This window comes from Bison bison, unplaced genomic scaffold, assembly GCF_000754665.1.
Source record: "Bison bison bison isolate TAMUID 2011002044 unplaced genomic scaffold, Bison_UMD1.0 scf7180017864466, whole genome shotgun sequence".
Taxonomy (NCBI): domain Eukaryota; kingdom Metazoa; phylum Chordata; class Mammalia; order Artiodactyla; family Bovidae; genus Bison; species Bison bison.
Genome location: NW_011495027.1, coordinates 7,994,245 through 8,013,969, shown reverse-complemented (window position 1 = coordinate 8,013,969; position 19,725 = coordinate 7,994,245). Strand labels below are relative to the sequence as shown.

At 34.8% G+C, this 19,725-nt stretch overlaps 1 protein-coding gene across 1 annotated transcript in view; it reads right to left on the bottom strand.

Annotated features, from left to right (window-relative positions):
• ZNF326 (zinc finger protein 326) overlaps positions 1-19,725 on the bottom strand; it is a 39,397-nt gene that overhangs the window by 15,064 nt on the left and 4,608 nt on the right. The window contains 5 exon segments of the mRNA XM_010860504.1: positions 4,290-4,488; positions 6,850-7,255; positions 9,355-9,466; positions 9,563-9,598; positions 17,439-17,507. Coding sequence (XP_010858806.1) covers positions 4,290-4,488; positions 6,850-7,255; positions 9,355-9,466; positions 9,563-9,598; positions 17,439-17,507 — 822 coding nt within the window.

Sequence of the window (19,725 nt, the reverse complement as noted above, 5' to 3'; positions counted from 1 at the left end):
TCAGCGGTTACCATTCAGAATGTCTACCTCATGCCTGACAGTGAAAGCCTGATTTGACTACAGAATTTTGGTTTCATTCTTAAGTTATATACTACACTACTCTCAAGTTTCGTTAAAAAGAAAAAAAAAGTTAAGTCACATATATCTGCTTTAGTGACAAATAAGTATCTATATCAAATTTTGTAATATTTATTTAACTATACCTGCAAAATACACCTTTGAAATCTATCCCAAGAAGATCAACTGAATTGCCTATTCTAGTAATAGTTAGAGTACACAATTCAGTAAATAACAATCCATCAAGTAACAGTATAAAACTTATTCCTACTAACACACACTCTAATCAGGTTTCCAGAATTCCAGAATATTGTTATTTTTTTTACTAAATAATATAGATGTCCAATGCAAAGCATGGCAGGAAAGTAGATTTAAAAATAATATTTAAAGTGTTACTGAGTTTTGGATTATAATTCATAATTTTGAGGAAAAATCCAATATTTGCCATTTCAAATACCATATTTTTGATGTGATACATTAAAATGTCTGTAATGTTGTAATTATAAAAAAAAGTTGTTTTAAATAAGGATAATATAATACAAAGTAATACAAAGTAATTTTCCATTATAATCACATGGAGCTTTACCTGAAGGGTCTCTAGAGTAAGACTTGCCCCGAATAAACCCTGGCTTTGCCAGTTGTTTGACCCAGGCAGCAAATTTATCTGTTCTGTTCCTGTGTTTTTCAGCTGTAGGGGGTTTGGTACACTGCCTACATCTGAGCAGGCTGATGTGAGAATTACACAAGCAATGCCTGTTATGCCCTTTAACACACTGCTGCCTAGTGTGCAGTAAGCATTCAGTTAAGTGCTAGTTTACTAACAATCGATACAATCCTTTTGTCAACTTGGATACATTTATTAATCCTGAAGCCATTTAAATAGAAATGAAATTCAAAGAACAAAACAAATATACTGTCAGTATCCAAAAATATACAAAAAACATATTTTAAAGAGGACTTATCCAGGCCTCCTTGCTTCTTCCCTTCCACCTTCTTTTTTAAACAATTATTTGAAGCCTATCATGACTTGTTTGGAGAAGGCAATGGCACCCTACTCCAGTACTGTTGCCTGGAAAATCCCATGGATGGAGGAGCCTGGTGGGCTGCAGTCCATGGGGTCGCTAAGAGTCGGACATGACTGAGCGACTTCACTTTCACTTTCCACTTTGACGCATTGGAGAAGGAAATGGCAACCCACTCTACCGTTCTTGCCTGGAGAATCCCAGGGACGGGGGAGCCTGGTGGGCTGCAGTCCATGGGGTCGCAGAGTAGGACACGACTGAAGCAACTTAGGAGCATGACTTGTTTAGCACCTCCAACATCAAAGGAAGTAATAAATTCATCTTAACAATTAATGTATCTTATTTTTTAAACTGGATGCAAAGATGTTTTAAAAACTAGATCACAAAAATTCGAAAAATTCATTCATTGCAATGATCTTCACCTTGCCCAGGCCCAATAATTATAGGTAATCCAATATTAATTCTAAAGAGGAGAGAAATTTTTAATCCCTTGTAATGTCAATTTGGAAAGATAAAATACCTTCCAATCATCAAGGCAAAAATAAAATAAATATAAAAAACAAAACATAATTCAGTGTACAGTCAAAAATAGATAAAGTTGTTTTCACAAAGAATGCTGAAAAAGAAATTTCCTTACCTTTTATTTATGTATATTCTTGACAATCTATTTTGATCAAATACACTTGATTTCATTTAGAGATATATTACAAAGTTAAATAAAATACAGTAACAGAGAAAGTAACAATAATCCAGCTCAAATGTTTAAGATTTATTAAGACATATTTCATACCATATGATTCACCCTTTTGAAGTATGTAACCAATGTTTTTCAGAACATTCACAGATATGCGCAAACATCACCTCAATCAACTCTAGAACACTTTCATCACCTCACAAAGAAATCTGGTATCCTGTTATTTATTTCTCCCTATATACCCCCACAGCCCAAAGCAACCACTAATCTACTTTCTAACCCTATAGATTTCTGTATTCTAGACTTTCAAATGAAAAGAATCATATATGTGGACTTTTGGGACTAGTTTCATTTTATTAACCTTTTCAAGGTTCATTTAAGTTCTAGCATATATAAGTAGTCCATCTTAAGGCTGGAAAATATTCTACTGTATGGATGAACCACATTTTGTTAAACCATTCATCCACTGATGAGCATTTGGGTTGTTTATACCTCTGGCTACTCTGAATAATGATGCTATGTGTATCCATACATAAATTTTTGTGTAGACATATGTTTTCATATTTCTTAATACATACTTAACAGTGGAACTACTAGATCTTATGGTAATTTGTTTAATCATTTGAGGAATTGTTTTCCAAAGTGCCTGGACCATTTTACATTCCCACCAATGGTATATGAAGATTTCTCCACATCCTTGCTAAGGCCTGTTATTATCTTTTTGATTCTAGTCATTCAGGTAAGTAAAAGTGGTCAATCTCACATGGTCTTGATTTCATTTCCCTGCTAACTAACTGTTGAGCACTTTTTTATGGGCTTATTGGCTATCTGTATATCTTCTGGGGGAAAAAATGTCTGTTCAGATGCTTTTTTCAAATGGGCTATTTGTCTTTTTACTGAATTTAAAAATTCTATATATTCTAGATACAAGTCTCTTAGAGGTATAATTTGCAAATGTTTTCTCCTTCTCTGTGAGCTGTCTTTTCACTTTCTTAATGTGTCCTCTGAAGCACAGAAGTTTTTAATTTTGATAAAATCCAGTTTCATTGTTGTTTGGTCAGTAAGTTTTTAATTTTGATAAAATCCAGTTTCATTGTTGTTTGGTCAGTTTGTGTCCAACTCTTTTGCGACTCTGTGGACTGTTGCCCACCAGGCTCCTTTGTTCATGGAATTTCCCAGGCAAGAATACTGGAGTGGGTTGCCATTTTTCTTCTCCAGGGGATATTTCTGACCTAGGGATCAAACCTGCGTCTCCTGCACTGGCAGGTGGATTCTTTACTGCTGAGCCACCAGTGAAGCCCAAAGTCCAATTTACTTGTTTTTCATTTGGTTGCTCTTTCAGTGTCAGATGAATTTCTTGCCAAATCCAAAGTCATGAAGACTTACTCTTGTTTCCTTCTGAGAGTTTTATAGTTCTAGCCCTTGCATTTAGGTGCTGTATGTTAGTTTGTGCATGTGGCTATCCAGTTGTTCCAGCAGCGTTTGTGAAAAAGACTATTCTCTCCTCACTAAATAATTCTGACATCTTGGCTAAAAAAAAAAACAAACATTTTACCATAGATTTATGAGTTTATCTCTGGACTCTCAATTCTATTCCATTGATCTATATGTCTGTCCTTGTGCCAGTACCACTCTGTCTTGATTACTGTGGCTTTGTAGTTAAGTTTTGAAATCATGAAGCAGTAGTCTCTCTGTTTTCTTCTTTTTTTAGGATTGTTCGGCTATTGTAGGTTCCTTGAAATTCCCTATGAATTTTTTAATCAACTTGCCAATTTTTGCAAAGAAGTCAGGTGACATTCTGACAGGGATTGGGCTGAATCAGTAGATCAGTCTGGGGAGTATTACCATCTTAACATTAAGTATTCTGTTCTGTGAACATTTATTTAGTATCCCATTTATTTAGATCTTCTTTCTTTTAACAAGGTTTTATAGTTTTCAAAGTGTAAGTTTTGTACTTCTTTTGTTAAATTTATTCCTGAGTATTTAATTCTTGATGTTACCATGAATTGTTTTCTTAATTTCACTTTCAGACTGGCTCTAAATTTTTAACAATGTAAAAATGGAAGTATGATTATCTCTAAGAATAATGTCCAGAAGACAAAAGGCAAATTAATTTTCTAGAATACATATCTTTTCCTGGCACCAAGGGCAATAAAAAATTTCTTGCCTTTGACCTCATGAAGGCAATTCTATGTAATGTAGCATACCACTTCCTCAATAATTACCCAACAATAAATATAACACCCATGAATCAAAATCATGTGTAAGATCTTTTTAAAAATACAGATGTTCTGGTCCCACCCTAAGTCAAGATTTAGGGAAAAGGGGTGAATCAGGGCCTGTGAATTTATAAGTATCTTGGTAATTTTGATATCCATGACTGCAGATCTAATTTCTACAACTGTAATTATTGTACAATTTGTCTACAGAAACATGAAAAAATTACTTAAATGCACTGAGTTAAAAAAAAAAATGAAAACTGCCTTAAAGCACAGCAATTATGTTTTCCAACTTACTGGGTGATTTGCTGAGGCTCATCTTCTCCACAGGTTTTGCTAGCTTGGGTTTCTTGATAAAGGTTCCACCAGGCTTATTAAATGGTTATATCATTTTTCTCTTTATTCCTCTTGCAGCAGCAACTGTCACATTGGTGGGTTTATTTTGATAGTCAACAACAATTCCAGGTCTATGAATGCTTCCAAAATCACTCATATGCTGCAAATTTGTGAAATCAATAAATATTAGCACAATATCCAAAGAAAAAGTATGAATTCATATATAGATTACATTTTATCTATCTAGAATTTTTCAAATGAAAATTCCTCAGAATGTAACTAAATTTTACAAGTCCACTCTAAATACACTGAAAAACTCTGTAAATTATTACAGGAACTCAAATCCAGTGAATCAGTATTTTTATTTCCAGAAGAACAAATATGGATATTTCCTATTGTTTGATTATGATTCAAAATTACTTGAGATCATAAACAACGTTATGTGCCTGTCAGAATATTACCACTTGTACAACTCTCTGACAACTCCTCTTCAGAGTTCCTAATCGATGTTTTCCCATGAAAAGACCTTAAAAGAAATCTTTACTTTACTAAAACCTGGCTTAAAACTAAAATACACAAAGAAGACCATATCTGAAGTTTGAAGTTAAAAAAGATCCAGAAATGATTTAGGATTTCTCCCTGTTGAAAAAGGGATGAGAAGGCGAGATGGAACATTAGTATGAAATAGGAGAGTTAAAGCATAACCATGCATCAACTTCCAAGACACACTTCAGATCAAGAATTGCATCTGACGTTCCATTCACATTCTTACCTAGAGAAACATATTCTCACCCAGAAGCCCAAGAAGCAAAAGTTTACAGACGAAGAGTCATGCAACCAAACGACTCTTTGTGTCCTTTCTTCTCGTCGTTAACAAAACCCACTACACCAAGAAGCCACATGTTCATACAAATTTATTCTACTAACCTTACTTTAGAAGATAAAGATTCAGGAGTAATCTGAAGAGAAGGATCCAATGGGAATTGTACAAGTGAAGATTAAAAAGGAAAGACCTATTGGTTCATCTATTTCATTAACAGGAAGAAAGAAAGAAAAGTCCACTTCGACTAGAATGGTGGAAACAATACCTGTTTTTCTATCATGAAAACAAAATTGGTATTTGAAGTCTCTTTGAGGAAAAAATCGTTTGCCTAAAGTAATACACAGCATGGAAAACATTAAGAGTTTTCCAAATTTTCAAACTGGAGTAGATTTTTAATTTCAAAATCCAAAGCCTATTATCCCAACTATTTTCAATTAATCTACAACCATAAAGCATGGTAGAACAGCAACATATTAGTTGCTTACATTTGTATATTATGCTTAGGAATACCTATCTAACCTTGAATAAATTAAGTGTTTCCAGGTGATTCAAATAGTCATATCAGAAAAATCTTTATTAATTATCCATTAAAGGTGCAATGCATTTTACATAAGTAAAGAGTAACTGTTATAAATGCAAAATTTCTACACAAGTATGACAAACTATGCTAATGTACCAAAGATTAGTGAGCAGTCAAAAATATGTGCCCTACTACATTTTTTTAATAGAAGCACTTTCCTCTGCAAAGAGAATATTAAGAGCAACTGACTTCAAAAAAAAACCAAACCAACAATTCTTACATGATGGCAAAAATACAATATTCTTTATAAAATCAAACTACATAATAACTCCACAATCTATGTACACTTCCTAGGTAAAATTTCTTGTCGGTCAAGTTACCTAAGAATGTAAAGGCATAACCTTTATACTACATATCCTGAAATCAAATATTTGAAGACTAGCATATTTATTCATTTAAGCAGTAATTTACAAAATATTACTTCCTGGGAAGAAGCCATAGACATGTTTCTATAGGGAAGAAATTATTTCTCAATAGTAAAACTAGTGACAGAGGTAAGACAGAACACCCAGCAACAGAACATACTGTAAGAGAGTGAGTTAGCAAAATTATACTGACCACAAATCATCTACAATCTACTATACATATCAACTTCTTCACCATGTAAACCTGGCTAAAGTACCCTCAGCTATCACCAACTGTTAGTCTCTCTTGTGTTTAATGTGAAATATGAAGCTTTGAAGAAATTCTATGTGCTGGAGTTTAGCAGCGAAGTATATACGTTTTATCATACATTGCACCTTTAACCTACTCAGAAACTCCAAAAGGGTTCATTACCTTTAAAATAATCCATGAACTGTCCCACTAGCAAAACTGCTAGTGTTTACAAGGAAAAATGCAACTCCTTTTAACCCCTTTTAGACCAAACCTAATATCCTCACCTTTTTAATAAAGGGAGATTTAGCAAAACTATATGAACAGTCATCTCACACTGCCACGTATTTTCTGAGGTACTGGGAAAACTTTTACAGGCAACCTAAAAATTATGCTTATGACTCAGCTTTTGCTTCAAAATACACTGGGATGAACAGTGTTTATTCTAATTGAAAACCATGGTCTTGAAAGGGTTTAAAAGAGTGACTAGTGAAAAGAATCTGAAAAGATTCTGTTGTACTTACTCCTCGGCCTCGGCCTCTGCCTGTTGATGGTCCTCCAAAAGCATCATAGTTTCTGCTTCCAAACGTACTTTCAGGATAAGCAGGCGTTCCTCTCCCCCGAGAGCCTACAGGTGCAGGCTTCATATGGGGTGAAGAAAAACTGCTGTAGGAAGAGTAATTCTCTCTTCCTCTGTCCTCCATAAACCCAGGCCTCAATTTTGAACGGGAGTAAGGTGCTTCCCAGCTAGACCCGCCCTGGTTTCTACCTCCGAAAGAGTCAAGGCTATTCCGGTAGGAGCTCTCAAATCGACCACCATAACTACCTCCGAAGCGGCTTTGTTCGGGTTCATTAAAACCATAGCCAGATCTGTACAGATCTCGCCCACCCAGAGAAGACCTGGAGTCGTAAGACTCATAAGGTCCAAACCTGGAAGAGTTGCACAGTGAGGGAAAAAACAAAAGTAAGCTTACTAATGTTAGACAATTCAAAAGACAAATTATCAGATGACATTTATCAACTAAAATTCATTTATACCATACTGGTTTGCAGTTCTACTTTTATTCACACTTGATTAGGGCTGGGCAGTTCAACATGAGACCAGATAGAAAGCTATCTGAGTCAGTGTTTAAATATGAATTGAGTTAAGTAACCTTAGCTTAAATATCTGCTTTTTGGCAGCTTTCTATTTTATTAGAAAAGATTTGTCTGTCATTATTTAAGCCCAGCCCTAGTCTTGGAAAAAGTCATTTGTTAAAGTTCACAGACTACTCAAACTTTCTTTTGAACCCATCTCTAATACTGTAAAATACAAAATATTTACAACATTTTGGCTTTCAATAGGGACACAAATTGAAGACTACAAGGATGTAGGCTACTTGTGACACAGAAGAGATCCTTTTGCACCCCCAATAATCTATATGACAAAACTGCTTCATTATGTCTACAGCAGTCAAAATTGGGAGAATTATCTGGTTATAAAATTTAACAACCTGCTAAACTTTGGTTAACGTTAATAATCAATTCTTAGTCACTTTTCACTTGTATACTAATAAATCTACAAATCTAGAAAAATAAGCACATAAAACAGAACATAAAAGACCACCAATATATACCCTTTGCATATGAATTTTCAAGGCAGATTAGAAAGAATACATTTTATAATGTCTTCAATTATTTGAAAAATTATTCCCTATTATCACATGAAATTATCACATAAAGCTATTCTAAAAAAGGGAGCACACAGTCTCCACAAGGTTTTAATAGAGTCAACAGAAGAAACAAATCATACTTCTCACCAAAGCATGGATTACAAAAGTTGCTTATCTTACAACATAGTTTTATAAAGGCCCACAATTACATGAGATAAATTATAACATCTACATAGTTCACACACATTACATTTACAATGTAACAGGGCAGCAACTGATAAAGTAAAATATTTAAATGTTACATTACTTCAATTATTTATCACTAAATAGAAGGCACTTTACTTCTGAATCCTAGTAACCATATAAAAATCATTCCTCCTTCCAACTACATTTTTCAAAACATTTATCACATAAGCAAAATTGTTGATCTATTTTCCTGATTTTTCTCTACTATAAACCATAATGGCACACTTAAGCAGAAAAAAGGAAAGTAAGCATCATTCAATCCATCCTTAAGGAAACCAGATCCTTCCATTTATGAAGAAGGACAATACTTTCAAAAAGTTTCCTAACTAGTTTTACTTATATCAATATTTCGTAGGAATCTCTGCACCTCAAAAATCTCTGCACCTCCTTGGCCTAAAATGTGGTCAACCCTAAAGCCTACAGCAGTTCAGCTAGGTTTAAGCTTTACACAGCATCAACAATGAAACATAAGTACAATCAAAACTATACTGCATTAAAATAAACAAAAATACTGTACTCATTCATGGCTTTAATATAAAGCTCCTAGTCTAGACCACAAGTGTTTCTGGCATAAGTAGAACCTGCCAATGAATAACCTAAACATGATTTAAAGAATATTTTTATTATTACAATATGCTCCTGTAACTCACATTAAAACTAAAATTAAAAGAATAACTATCTTAAATGTTTCTTACAAATTGAGTGTTGCTAGACAGATTTGGTTAACTTCATTCTAGTCAAAAACTGCTTTGCTAGTCTATAAAGCACTCTACATTAGTGAATACATTTTTGAAAAATCATAAGAAAAAGTTTCACAAATAATATTTCCAATAATATTTTTATATCATTTGTTTAGGGCATTTTGACTGACAAGGAGTTAAAAAAAGTCACTGCTAAAGACAGAAAATCTTACTCTAGTATAATGAAATAATGGTTTTCCTGAGGTTTTCCTAAAGTAATGTCTGCCAATGATGTCAAGACAGTTTTTATAACCACTAACACCTTTAAACATTTAAGGTGATTATTCAGTTCTAAATATAGTTTAAATATCACAACATGCCTAAAGAATACTTAAATTATCTAGAATCTTATAGTCATCTACTTATTTGGCCAAGTGATGAAGCAATTTACCTGCTACCCCCACCACCACCACTGTGATTGTCCATGCCATATGACTGGTTTAGGTAGGAGTCCATGGATCTTTGACCCCCATAGGATCCATGGCCATAGTCACGATCCATCCCTATAAAGAGTTTAAAAAGAAAAAAAATTAAATGATGCTCACCTTTAGTGGCACTCAAAAGAAGAATTTTTAGATAAATATCCTTGAATGCCAGACCTCCGTAAGATCCAGGGCCATAATCACGATCCATTCCTAAAAGACAGTCAATAACAAAAAGTCAATAAAATACCATTCTCTTCAGGAATCTTTGTATAAAACACAAGATATTCATATCAGTCACCTGAAATGATAATTCATTGTTAACATTAGCTAAATTCACACTAGACACTGAGGGAAAAACCATACAGATTATAATCTACTGAAAAACCAGATCTGCTAATGAAACCTAATTTTTTTTAAAAAAGGTATCAACTAAGAAGTTCTACATTAAAATTATCTTCAATTTAGCCAATATTTACACAACAAGGGTACTACCATAGGGTCCTATGTCATATAATCTACTGAAAAATCAGATTTGCCAATAAGACCTGATTAAAAAAAAAACATCAACTAAAAAGTTCTATATTAAAATTATCTTCAATTTAGCCAATATTTACATGACTAGGATACTACCATAGGGTCCTATGTCAGGTGCTACAATGGTAAATAGTTAATAATTCCTATTCTTAAGAAAATAAGGTATTTAAAATATTAAAAGGAAAGAAAATTTTATAGTATCATTTTCTGCATCTGCTGCTGCTGCCGCTAAGTTGTTTAAGTCGTGTCCGACTCTGTGCGACCCCGTAGACGGCAGCCCACCAGGCTCCCCGTCCCTGGGATTCTCCAGGCAAGAACACTGGAGTGGGTTGCCATTTCCTTCTCCAATGCATGAAAGTGAAAAGTGAAAAAGAAGTTGCTCAGTCGTGTCTGACTCTTCACGACCAACATGGACTGCCGCCTACCAGGCTCCATGGAATTTTCCAGGCAAGAGTACTGGAGTGAGTTGCCATCGCCTTCTCCTTTCTGCATCTAACTCCTCTCAAAACATCTAAAAATCCGAGGCAGCCTCATTTTAAATCTGCCCAATTGACATCAGTTCATACACTAATTGAAATAGATATTTTTAAAAAGTAAAATCAGAATGGGGCCATTATGTGGTACGCTGCATATAAATAATGACTCAAATATTTAAATCCTCAAATACTTTGAATAAAGAGAAGGAATGTGAATTCCAGCAATGTAAACACTAAAAAAATTAAAATATAATCAAAGCACTAAGTGTATTTTATTACAATTCCTGTAATTCCATCTACATCCCCACCTCTCACATGAAAGAAAAATACAACAAAAAAGGTAATAAAATGAATTTACTATGATTATAAAACTGAAAAAATTTAAAAACCGTTTACAGTGTGTTTCCTATACAGTCCTTTAAAAGTCTTCATTTATCACCCTCTCCAAGTTTTATGTACTAAGAGTATACACAAAGCAAGTACATTTATTTTTATTTTTTAAAAAACACTAAATTTAAATCATAATTACATAAATATTCTGGTCCTAACAACAAAATCTTGCAACTTTAAACCTGAAAGCAACCTAAATGATCAAATTTAACCTTTTCATTTGATAGATTATGGAACCAAAAAGATGAAATGATTTTCCCAAAGTCTTATAAATATCCACCACTTTAGCTTCGCACTGTTGCTTCTACATGAAATGCTCTCTCTACTGCCCAAATAGTAGCTTATTGAAATTCTTTAATTTTTTAAAGTCCATTTCAAATACGAACCCTTACTGATGTTGTCTCAAGTGATTATCTCTTTCTTTTGAATATCTGCAAAAGTCTGTAGTTTTTACATGGTGTTTATGATACTCTGCCTTATACAGTATTCTGCTATCTGTGGCCTCATTTATTTAATCTTTTTTTTTTTTTTGACTGCACCACGCGGCATGCGGGGTCTTAGTTCCACAACCAGGGATCAAATCCATGCACCCTGCAGTAGATGTGTGTAGTCTTAAACCACCGGACCTCCAGGAAAGTCCTGTGACCTCACTTTAAATGTACACTAGTCTGTGGTCAGGGTCTCTTTTTACTAGTTTTTTATGTACCCCAGGCCTGCAGGTTTCAATAGCCTGTTGACCACTAGTTGCCAGGACCCTTTCAGGGGATCCACAAGGTCAAACTATTTTTATAAACATTATTGATACTAAAACATTATTTGCCTTTTTCACAGTGATGAAAATTTTTTTGCATTGATGATACAAAACCACTGGTTGGTAAAACAGTTTTTGCTATAGTACACATCAAGGCAGTGACACCAGATCACACTAGTATTGATAGTTGTATTACACACTTGCAGTAAAAAAATAAAATACAAAAGATAATAAAAATAATAAAATAATCTTCACTTAAAGAATGTCCTTGATGAAGAAGTAAAAATTGGCAATTTTATTAAATCATGACCTTTGTGTATACTTTATGATATTCTGGATAGTAAAATGGAAAGTATACATAAAGCAATTTTGCTGCATATCACTGCATAAAGTTTCATTAAGTGCCATAGTTCTCTTTAGGAAAAGCCACTGAATTAGCCATTTTTTACAAGGAATACTGTTTTTACTAAAAGGAAAGACTGACATTCAAAAACTATGGCTTTCAGACTTGAGCTTCTGGCAGACACTTTCTCAAAAATGAAGTGGAACTGTCACTTCAAAGAAAACAAGTGATAGTACTTGTTGCCAAAGATAAAATTCAAGCACTCATGTGAAAATTAAAATTTAAAACTTGAGCTTGACAGTTTCCCAATACTTAAAAGGCTTTTCTGATGAAACTGACACTGGTATTACTGAATATAACTTTTTAATTTCTACAATAAAATCTGCCAATATTTGAAAAATCTGAATAACTCTATAAACCAGTATTTTTCAAATAACTAATACCTGATATTACAGGATTACACATCATAAAAAGATCCATTCAAAGTACAAGGCATACCAATGGATTTTAATGACAAAAAGTTTACCAATATACAAAAAGTACTAATGAGATATTCTAAATGTTTTTTGTCTATACTAAGACTTCAAATCAAGTTCATATTAAGACAGCACACCTCAATTCAGACTATCCACACTGAAAGTACTCAATAGTCATACATGGCTAGTGTCTACTAGTGTCTACCACATCAGATAACAGTTTCAGACTAATAAAAGTCATTTGTCTTTAGAGTTGATAAGTATACAATATAAGTTGCTCATAACTCTCAAACAGAGAACAATTTCGACATTAAGATGAAGACTTCAAAATAAAAAGCTTTCCTCTAAAAAGTATTAAAAAGTAATTTTAGAGTTAGGTTCAGTTAGGTACACAAAACAAAAAACTTAAATTGCTATTTCTGCTAATTTCTATTTTCAGTCAGCAGAGGCTGCCTTTGGATACTAAATCCTTCAGTTTTTTGATTCTGTATATTTTTACTTCACTACAAAGTCATAAATTACTAACATTTATGGAACACTCACCTTTTCCCAGGCACTAGAGAGTACACAAAGATTAATAGAGCTATCTTTACACAGAATGTCTTTTGGTTTATTGTTCATAGTACTGTCACTAATCAGTTAGTTAAAAAGGAAAAGAGTAAAAGTCTTTGTAAGTACTGCATATAATCAGTGTTGATTGAGTCTATAAGAGGACCATGACCATTTACATATAAACTATATTCTTCCAGGTTACCGAATGAATTTAAAAATCACTTTAAAAATAAAGTTATTAAGACTATAACATATCTTTACTGTTAACAGTAAATGAGAACAAGGATATACTGTACAACACAAGGAATACTGCAGTATAACCTTCAAAAATTGTGAAACACTGTTATACATCTGACATATTTAGCATTCCATCAATTATCCCTGAATAAAATATATATTAAATAAGAAAGCTATTCACTCAAAATTAATCTGACATATTTTAAATCAAATCTACTCTACTGATTTGATTACACCCTTCTGGCTGAGCTGGTAAAGAATCACAATGCGATAGACCTGGAATCAATCCCTGGGTTGGGAAGATTCCCTGGAGAAGGGAAAGGCTACCCACTCCAGTATTCTGGCCTGGAGAATTCCACGCACTACAGTCCACGGGATTACAGAGTCAGACATGACTAAGCAACTTTCACTTTCACTTTTCATAAATGATAAGCTCAACAAATGTTAAGTTCACTTATAATTAAATCACACGAGGTGTGGAGTAGTATGAAAAAAACAACTGACATGATCAAAATAACTAACAAGTTGGGTAACACTAAGTAGCAAATGAGACCACTTTTTATCACCTCCACACTACTATCATCACGGTACAGGCCACCAGCGTATCTCACCTACATTACTGCAACAGCCCCTCAGCTGATTTTCCTGTTTTCATTTCTGCAACCTTTCTGTTCATTCTCAAGAAAATGGCTAGAAGAATTTTGTTAAAGGGCAAGTTAAATTATGTTCAATGCCTAGTACCTTCCAATGGCTTCCGAACTTACTCCAAGTAAACAAGCCTTTAGATAATCTATAAGACCCTATATCAGTGGTTCTTAACCATGGGCAATTTTGACCCCCAGAGGGGGTCAAACAATGAAAACATTGTTGGTTGTCACCAAAATGAGTAATGGGTGCTGCCTGTATCAAATGACAAGAGACCAAGAATGCTCCTAAAACATTCTACAGTGCATAGGACATTCCCCCACAACAAAGAATTATCTAGTCCAAAATGTCAACAGAGACAACGTTGATAAATCTTTCCCATCACCTCTTAACTTGATCTATTTCCACTTAATTTCATCATCTGTGATCTCCCCTTATTCACTTCACTCTAGCTATACTAGGTCCCTTGCTGTTCCTAGAGTACAACAGGTATACACCCATTTTTGCCCCTACTATTCCCTCTGCCTGGAATGTTCTTCCTCTGTATCTGTGTTGCTCACACCCTCAATTCTTTAAGGTCTTCACTTTCTATTACTTCTTGTGTGTTAAGCAAATTGTCTTTGCTTTCACTGACTTCCGGCTACATACACCTCCCTATTCTAACCCTGTTTTAAGATCACTCAGCAAAAATCATCTGCTGTAGTCAAGCCCATTTTCTTAAGTCACTCTGAAGCACAATGCACTCAGCCCTACCTGTGTTCCTGCTTTCCCTCTATCAGAAATGCTTTCCTTTTTTTTGTCTATTTATATAAGAAGAAGGAAATGGAGACAATGGCATGGCTTGCACCTTCATCTCCCTCAACTCTATGCTCAAGTTACCCTGTTAGCGATTCTTTCCCTTGCTAATGTCTTTAAAATTGTAACACACACACACACAAAGCTGTCCTGTGTTATTATTCTCCTAAGCAATTGCTGCAATAAATATTACTTCTTGTTTACTATTTCACCCAACTAGACTGTACACTTCAAAGGCAGGAATATTTGTCCATTTCATTCACTACTGTATTGCCAGCTCCAATAACACTATCTAATACAAAACACTCACTCAGTAAATATCTGTTGAATGAAGTCAAATTACATCCCTGAAATAATTTTTTACAAATTATTCATTTATAAAATGTAGATAACAGCCCTCAGTGTTGTCAAGCAGTGTTCTTTAACCAGAGGTGCATTCTAAAATGATTCAAAGTATCAATAGTTCTTAAAGCTGACACAATTGGGACCATTTACCCTAAAAATTAAGATTCAAGAGGACTAGAGTATGACCTAAATAGATACATTTTGAAAAAGCTCCACAGGGGAGTCTAACAATCACACTTAAATGAAAACCACTATTGGAACTAAAATTAAGAGAAAAAAAAGTCTAACATTTAACTGTTAGAAAAAAATCTAACTTGAAAAGATATATGCACCCCAATTTTCACAACAGCATTATTTACAATAGCCAAGATATGGAATAATCTAAGTGTCCATCAATAGATGAATGGATAAAGATGATGCAGTGTGATATATATGTATGTATATACATGGATATATGTATGTATATACATGGATTACTACTTTGCCATGAAAAAGAATGGAATCGTGCCATGTGCAACAACATGGATGGGCCTTGAGGGCATATGCTAAGTGAAATAGTGAAGTAAGAATGATAAAAACTGTATGATTTCATTTATATGTAGAATTTAAAAAAAATCAAAACAAAACAAAGCAAAACAATCCAAGCTTGTAGACATAATGAACAGACTGGTGATCGCCAGAGAAGGGGTTAGTGGTTGAAACAGGTGAAGGGAGTCGAAAGGAAACAACTTCCAGTTATAAATAAGTCATGGGGATGTAATATACAGCATAGTGACTATAGTTAATAATAGTGTATTGCATATTTGAAAGTTGCTAAGAAAAATAAATCTTAAAAGTTCTCATTGCAGGAAACCTATATGTGGTGATCAAGGGTTACCAGACTTACTGTTGTGATCATTTCACAGCATATACAAACATGGGATCGTTACGCTGAAACTAGCATGTTAGATGTCCACTACACCTCAATGCACGTGTTTTCAAAAGAAGGTCATAACGTCAGTGACAGAAATATTTTAAGCTTTTTTTTTTTTTTCCCGCAATCCTGTATGTTAAGAAAATAAACTTCTGACCCTCTATGATTCTGTATTTCAAAGCCCTATATTTAGGCATAAACTCAACTCTCTGGTACATACTAATGGAAATCATGGCCTTCTATCATTCCAAATCTTTTTGGTAAAAGTACTAGTCCTGCTCACTCCAGTTTCCAATCCTGGATTCATTTTTATGCATCCCTCTCAATTTTCTACTCACTACTAGGCAGCCTGAAAGTTCTGCCAACTTTCTCAAGAAATGGCTTAATATTTTTAAAATTACTGTCATCACCTCCCAAGGCGTAAAATTCTTACACCTGAATTTATGAAACTTGATAATTTTCCAGTTTTCAATATAACCTACATGTGGATGAAAATTAAACTTCTTTTGGTAACTTTATTATATCACTCTCCTGCTCAAAAATATGTTTTCCAGCACTCAATATATATTGACTATACCTATATGTTTAACCTTTTTAGCTGACATCAAATTTGAAGTTTCTCTAAATTCCTACAGATGATAAGTAACAATTAACTGCATGGTAATTATTCTCATGAAATGACACAGTCTTCTTTGTTTAGTAGTACATTTGCTTCAGTTTTATTTTGTGAATATATTACATTCTGTACAACAGTCGAAAGTTGCATTTTTCTGGCAATCACGGAATTTAATTCCACTCTCTGGGGTCCTTCATATAATGCTTTTATAACCTCTTGAAACTGTTCCATGCTCTTCTTTATGTTCTTATCCTGTCTGGCAAATCCTTAACTCTAATCTAACTTATCAAAACTCCACCCCAATTGTATTCTGTATATGTCATGATTTTATCTAGCTCTTTAGTCACTATGATGTTATATTGATAAGGCTTCTTTACATACTCTGCTGCTGCCAAGTCGCTTCAGTCATGTCCGACTCTGTGCGACCCCATGGACTGCAGCCTACCAGGCTCCTCCATCCATGGGATTTTCCGGGCAACAGTACTGGAGTGAGGTGTCATTGCCTTCTCCCTTATATGCTCTAGACAGTTCTTAATATACTAACACATTTGGACACATTAAAGCAAATGACCTCAAAAACAAGGTCAAAATGAATTATGAAAGCAGCAATATAAAACCAAGCCAATAATCCACTTAATCTACATTACTCAATACCAAAGCCTCTAATTCAACAAAAATAACTCAGCTAGTTTCTTATAACTCATCACTCAATACAGTCAGGGTCTTTTGGAATAAAGAACTCAGAATTCAAATAAAGAGTCAAACAAATCTGAATAGCCCTAAGGTTTTCTGATTCCAAATTTCCTAACTTAAATACTATACATAGTATGACAACATTAACACTAACACATCCAAAGACTAAACAATGACTGAAACAAGGCAGAATTTCCTTTTTACATTGGTACTTAAGATGGGTGACAAAAAACTGAGATGCATTCCCTTAATGTATTTTAGATCAAATGAAAGAGGATACTCACCATTAAAGCTCTGATAAGTATTTCTGCAAGCAGAGTGTGTATAATCTATGAAGACACATTTAACAGAAAGGAATTAGTGCAATATTAGCAAAAATCTTGAATTATATACCCCTTTACTAAAAACAAACACAATTTTTAAACTGCCATTAACTCAGCTATCTGCAAAAACAGGGCGTTAATAATTATATATAATTCATAGAGGAAAATATATATCCCTTTCATTTCACTATCTCCCCAAATGGCAGGTTTATCATCCAAATCATAGTAATGTAAAAATTAGTTAATAAAACCTGATATATAATTACAGCCAAAAAAGGAGATCCAGTACTGATTTACACAGCATAACAAAAGGGAAGGCAGATAAATTATATATCAAACAATGCAAAAAACAGGGACATGTGAGAATTTATTCTATATATTTTTTTCCCAACTTACTATTTCTCTTAGCACTTAATTTGCTCTCTGAAGAGTTCAAGATCTTATTTGAGAAATGCACATGCATATATGTGTACACCTGTGTGTGCTATTTCTATCCAGGATGTGGCATCATCACCAAAGATCATAATTTCTTTGTCAAAACTAATTTGGCAATTGTTAAATCCTTTAGTTAATTCTACTAACAAATAGGAATTTAACAGAGCAGTCCTTTGGATACAATAGACTCCAACTACACTATACAGGATTAGAGTTCAACATATTGGCAGGCAAATTCCATCCCCCAGATAAAGCAGTAGGGGTAAGGAGGGAGCATGAGAGAGGGAACATTTTATCACTGACATTGTTTACAATTTTATGCTTCACACTGTTTAGAACTGTGAGCAGATGGTGCTAATAAAAAGTAAACATACTAAGACAATGGGTTCCTTCATGGGGGGAGGGGACCATTCCTGTCACTCCCTCCTCCCACACTGGTAGTTTCTGCTGCACCTTGGGTGTTGGTACTGTCACCAAAGTTTAGTGTGAAAACACAGCAACATATTTTTAAAATTCATTCCCAACTCTGGCATTTCAAATATTCAGTTTAAAGGTAACGATATCAAAATGAGTCAAAGTTCAACTAAAACAAACACTAGAGTGTGCTACTGTTAATATCTGAACTTCCTATTTCAAAGTAATTTAAAAGTATCCACAAAAGGTTATTCCAGTCCCCTTTCAAACACTTAGCTTCCCTGGTAGCTCAGACGGTAAAGCGTCTACCTACAATGCGGGAGACCCAGGTTCGATCCCTGGGTCGGTAAGATCCCCTGGAGAAGGAAATGGCAACCCACTCCAGTAGTCTTGCCTGGAAAATTCCATGGACTTTCCTGGTAGGCTACAGTCCATGGCGTCGCAAAGAGTCGGACACGACTGAGCGACTTCACTTTGATAGACTTAGCAGCTTTAATTCTTTGAGGCATGAAATCAAATCAAAGGTCAAAAGATCATTTAATCAGGCTCAGCATATTCAAAGTTAATGTTCTTGGTTGGGTTAGAGGCTTACGACTAATTAGTGAAGCCATTTTATTCAGAAACGCCCGGTAACTCAGGACTAAATTCAGTTTATTCACATCCCTTTTCATGTCTCCCTAATGCTGTCATTACGTACTCATCTTACCCTGACACCAATCACTATAAAAGTTGGGCAAGATTTGAAGACAATATGAAAACCAAATTAATTTTATTTCGTGAGCGTATGAAACGGTATAAAGAACTGGAGTAAGAGACGACCGAAAGGTACTGCTCATTTAATTAAACAGCAGTCCATCCCAGGCGGCTGTGTGTAGGTCTGAATTTGAAGGGCACGTGATGCTGTGCCAGAATTTTGACTAACTTAACACACTGTCCAGAGAAAACGCTTTGGTTCACAGAAGCATTTTAAATTTAGGGATTAACGCCCGGGCACTGTTTGTTGGCGGATAAACATCCCACTTTGCTAACCAGAAATACCCTAATGTTCCATTCTGGATAGAGATCTACTATACTTAATCACTTACAGACGCCCTTTAAACTCATCTTAAAAACTAAGACACCAAGGAACACGATCATGAACAAGCCTCAGAAAATCCTATCGGGCGAGTAGTAACCTGGAGTTGGGGATTTACTAAAAGGATGATCTGGGTCGCTCGCTGCCCATCTGGCGAGCGCGAGCCGCGGCGGGGGAGGCCCGCTCGCCCTCTCGCCCAGAACGGGAAGTTGGAGGCTTCCTGGCAATTTGCTCGCAGCGGGGCGGGGGCCGATCTGGGGACTCCGGAGGCCGCGGCGCTCTGGGAGCTTCCTTCCCCGCGCCGAGGCCGGAGCGGAATTCAGG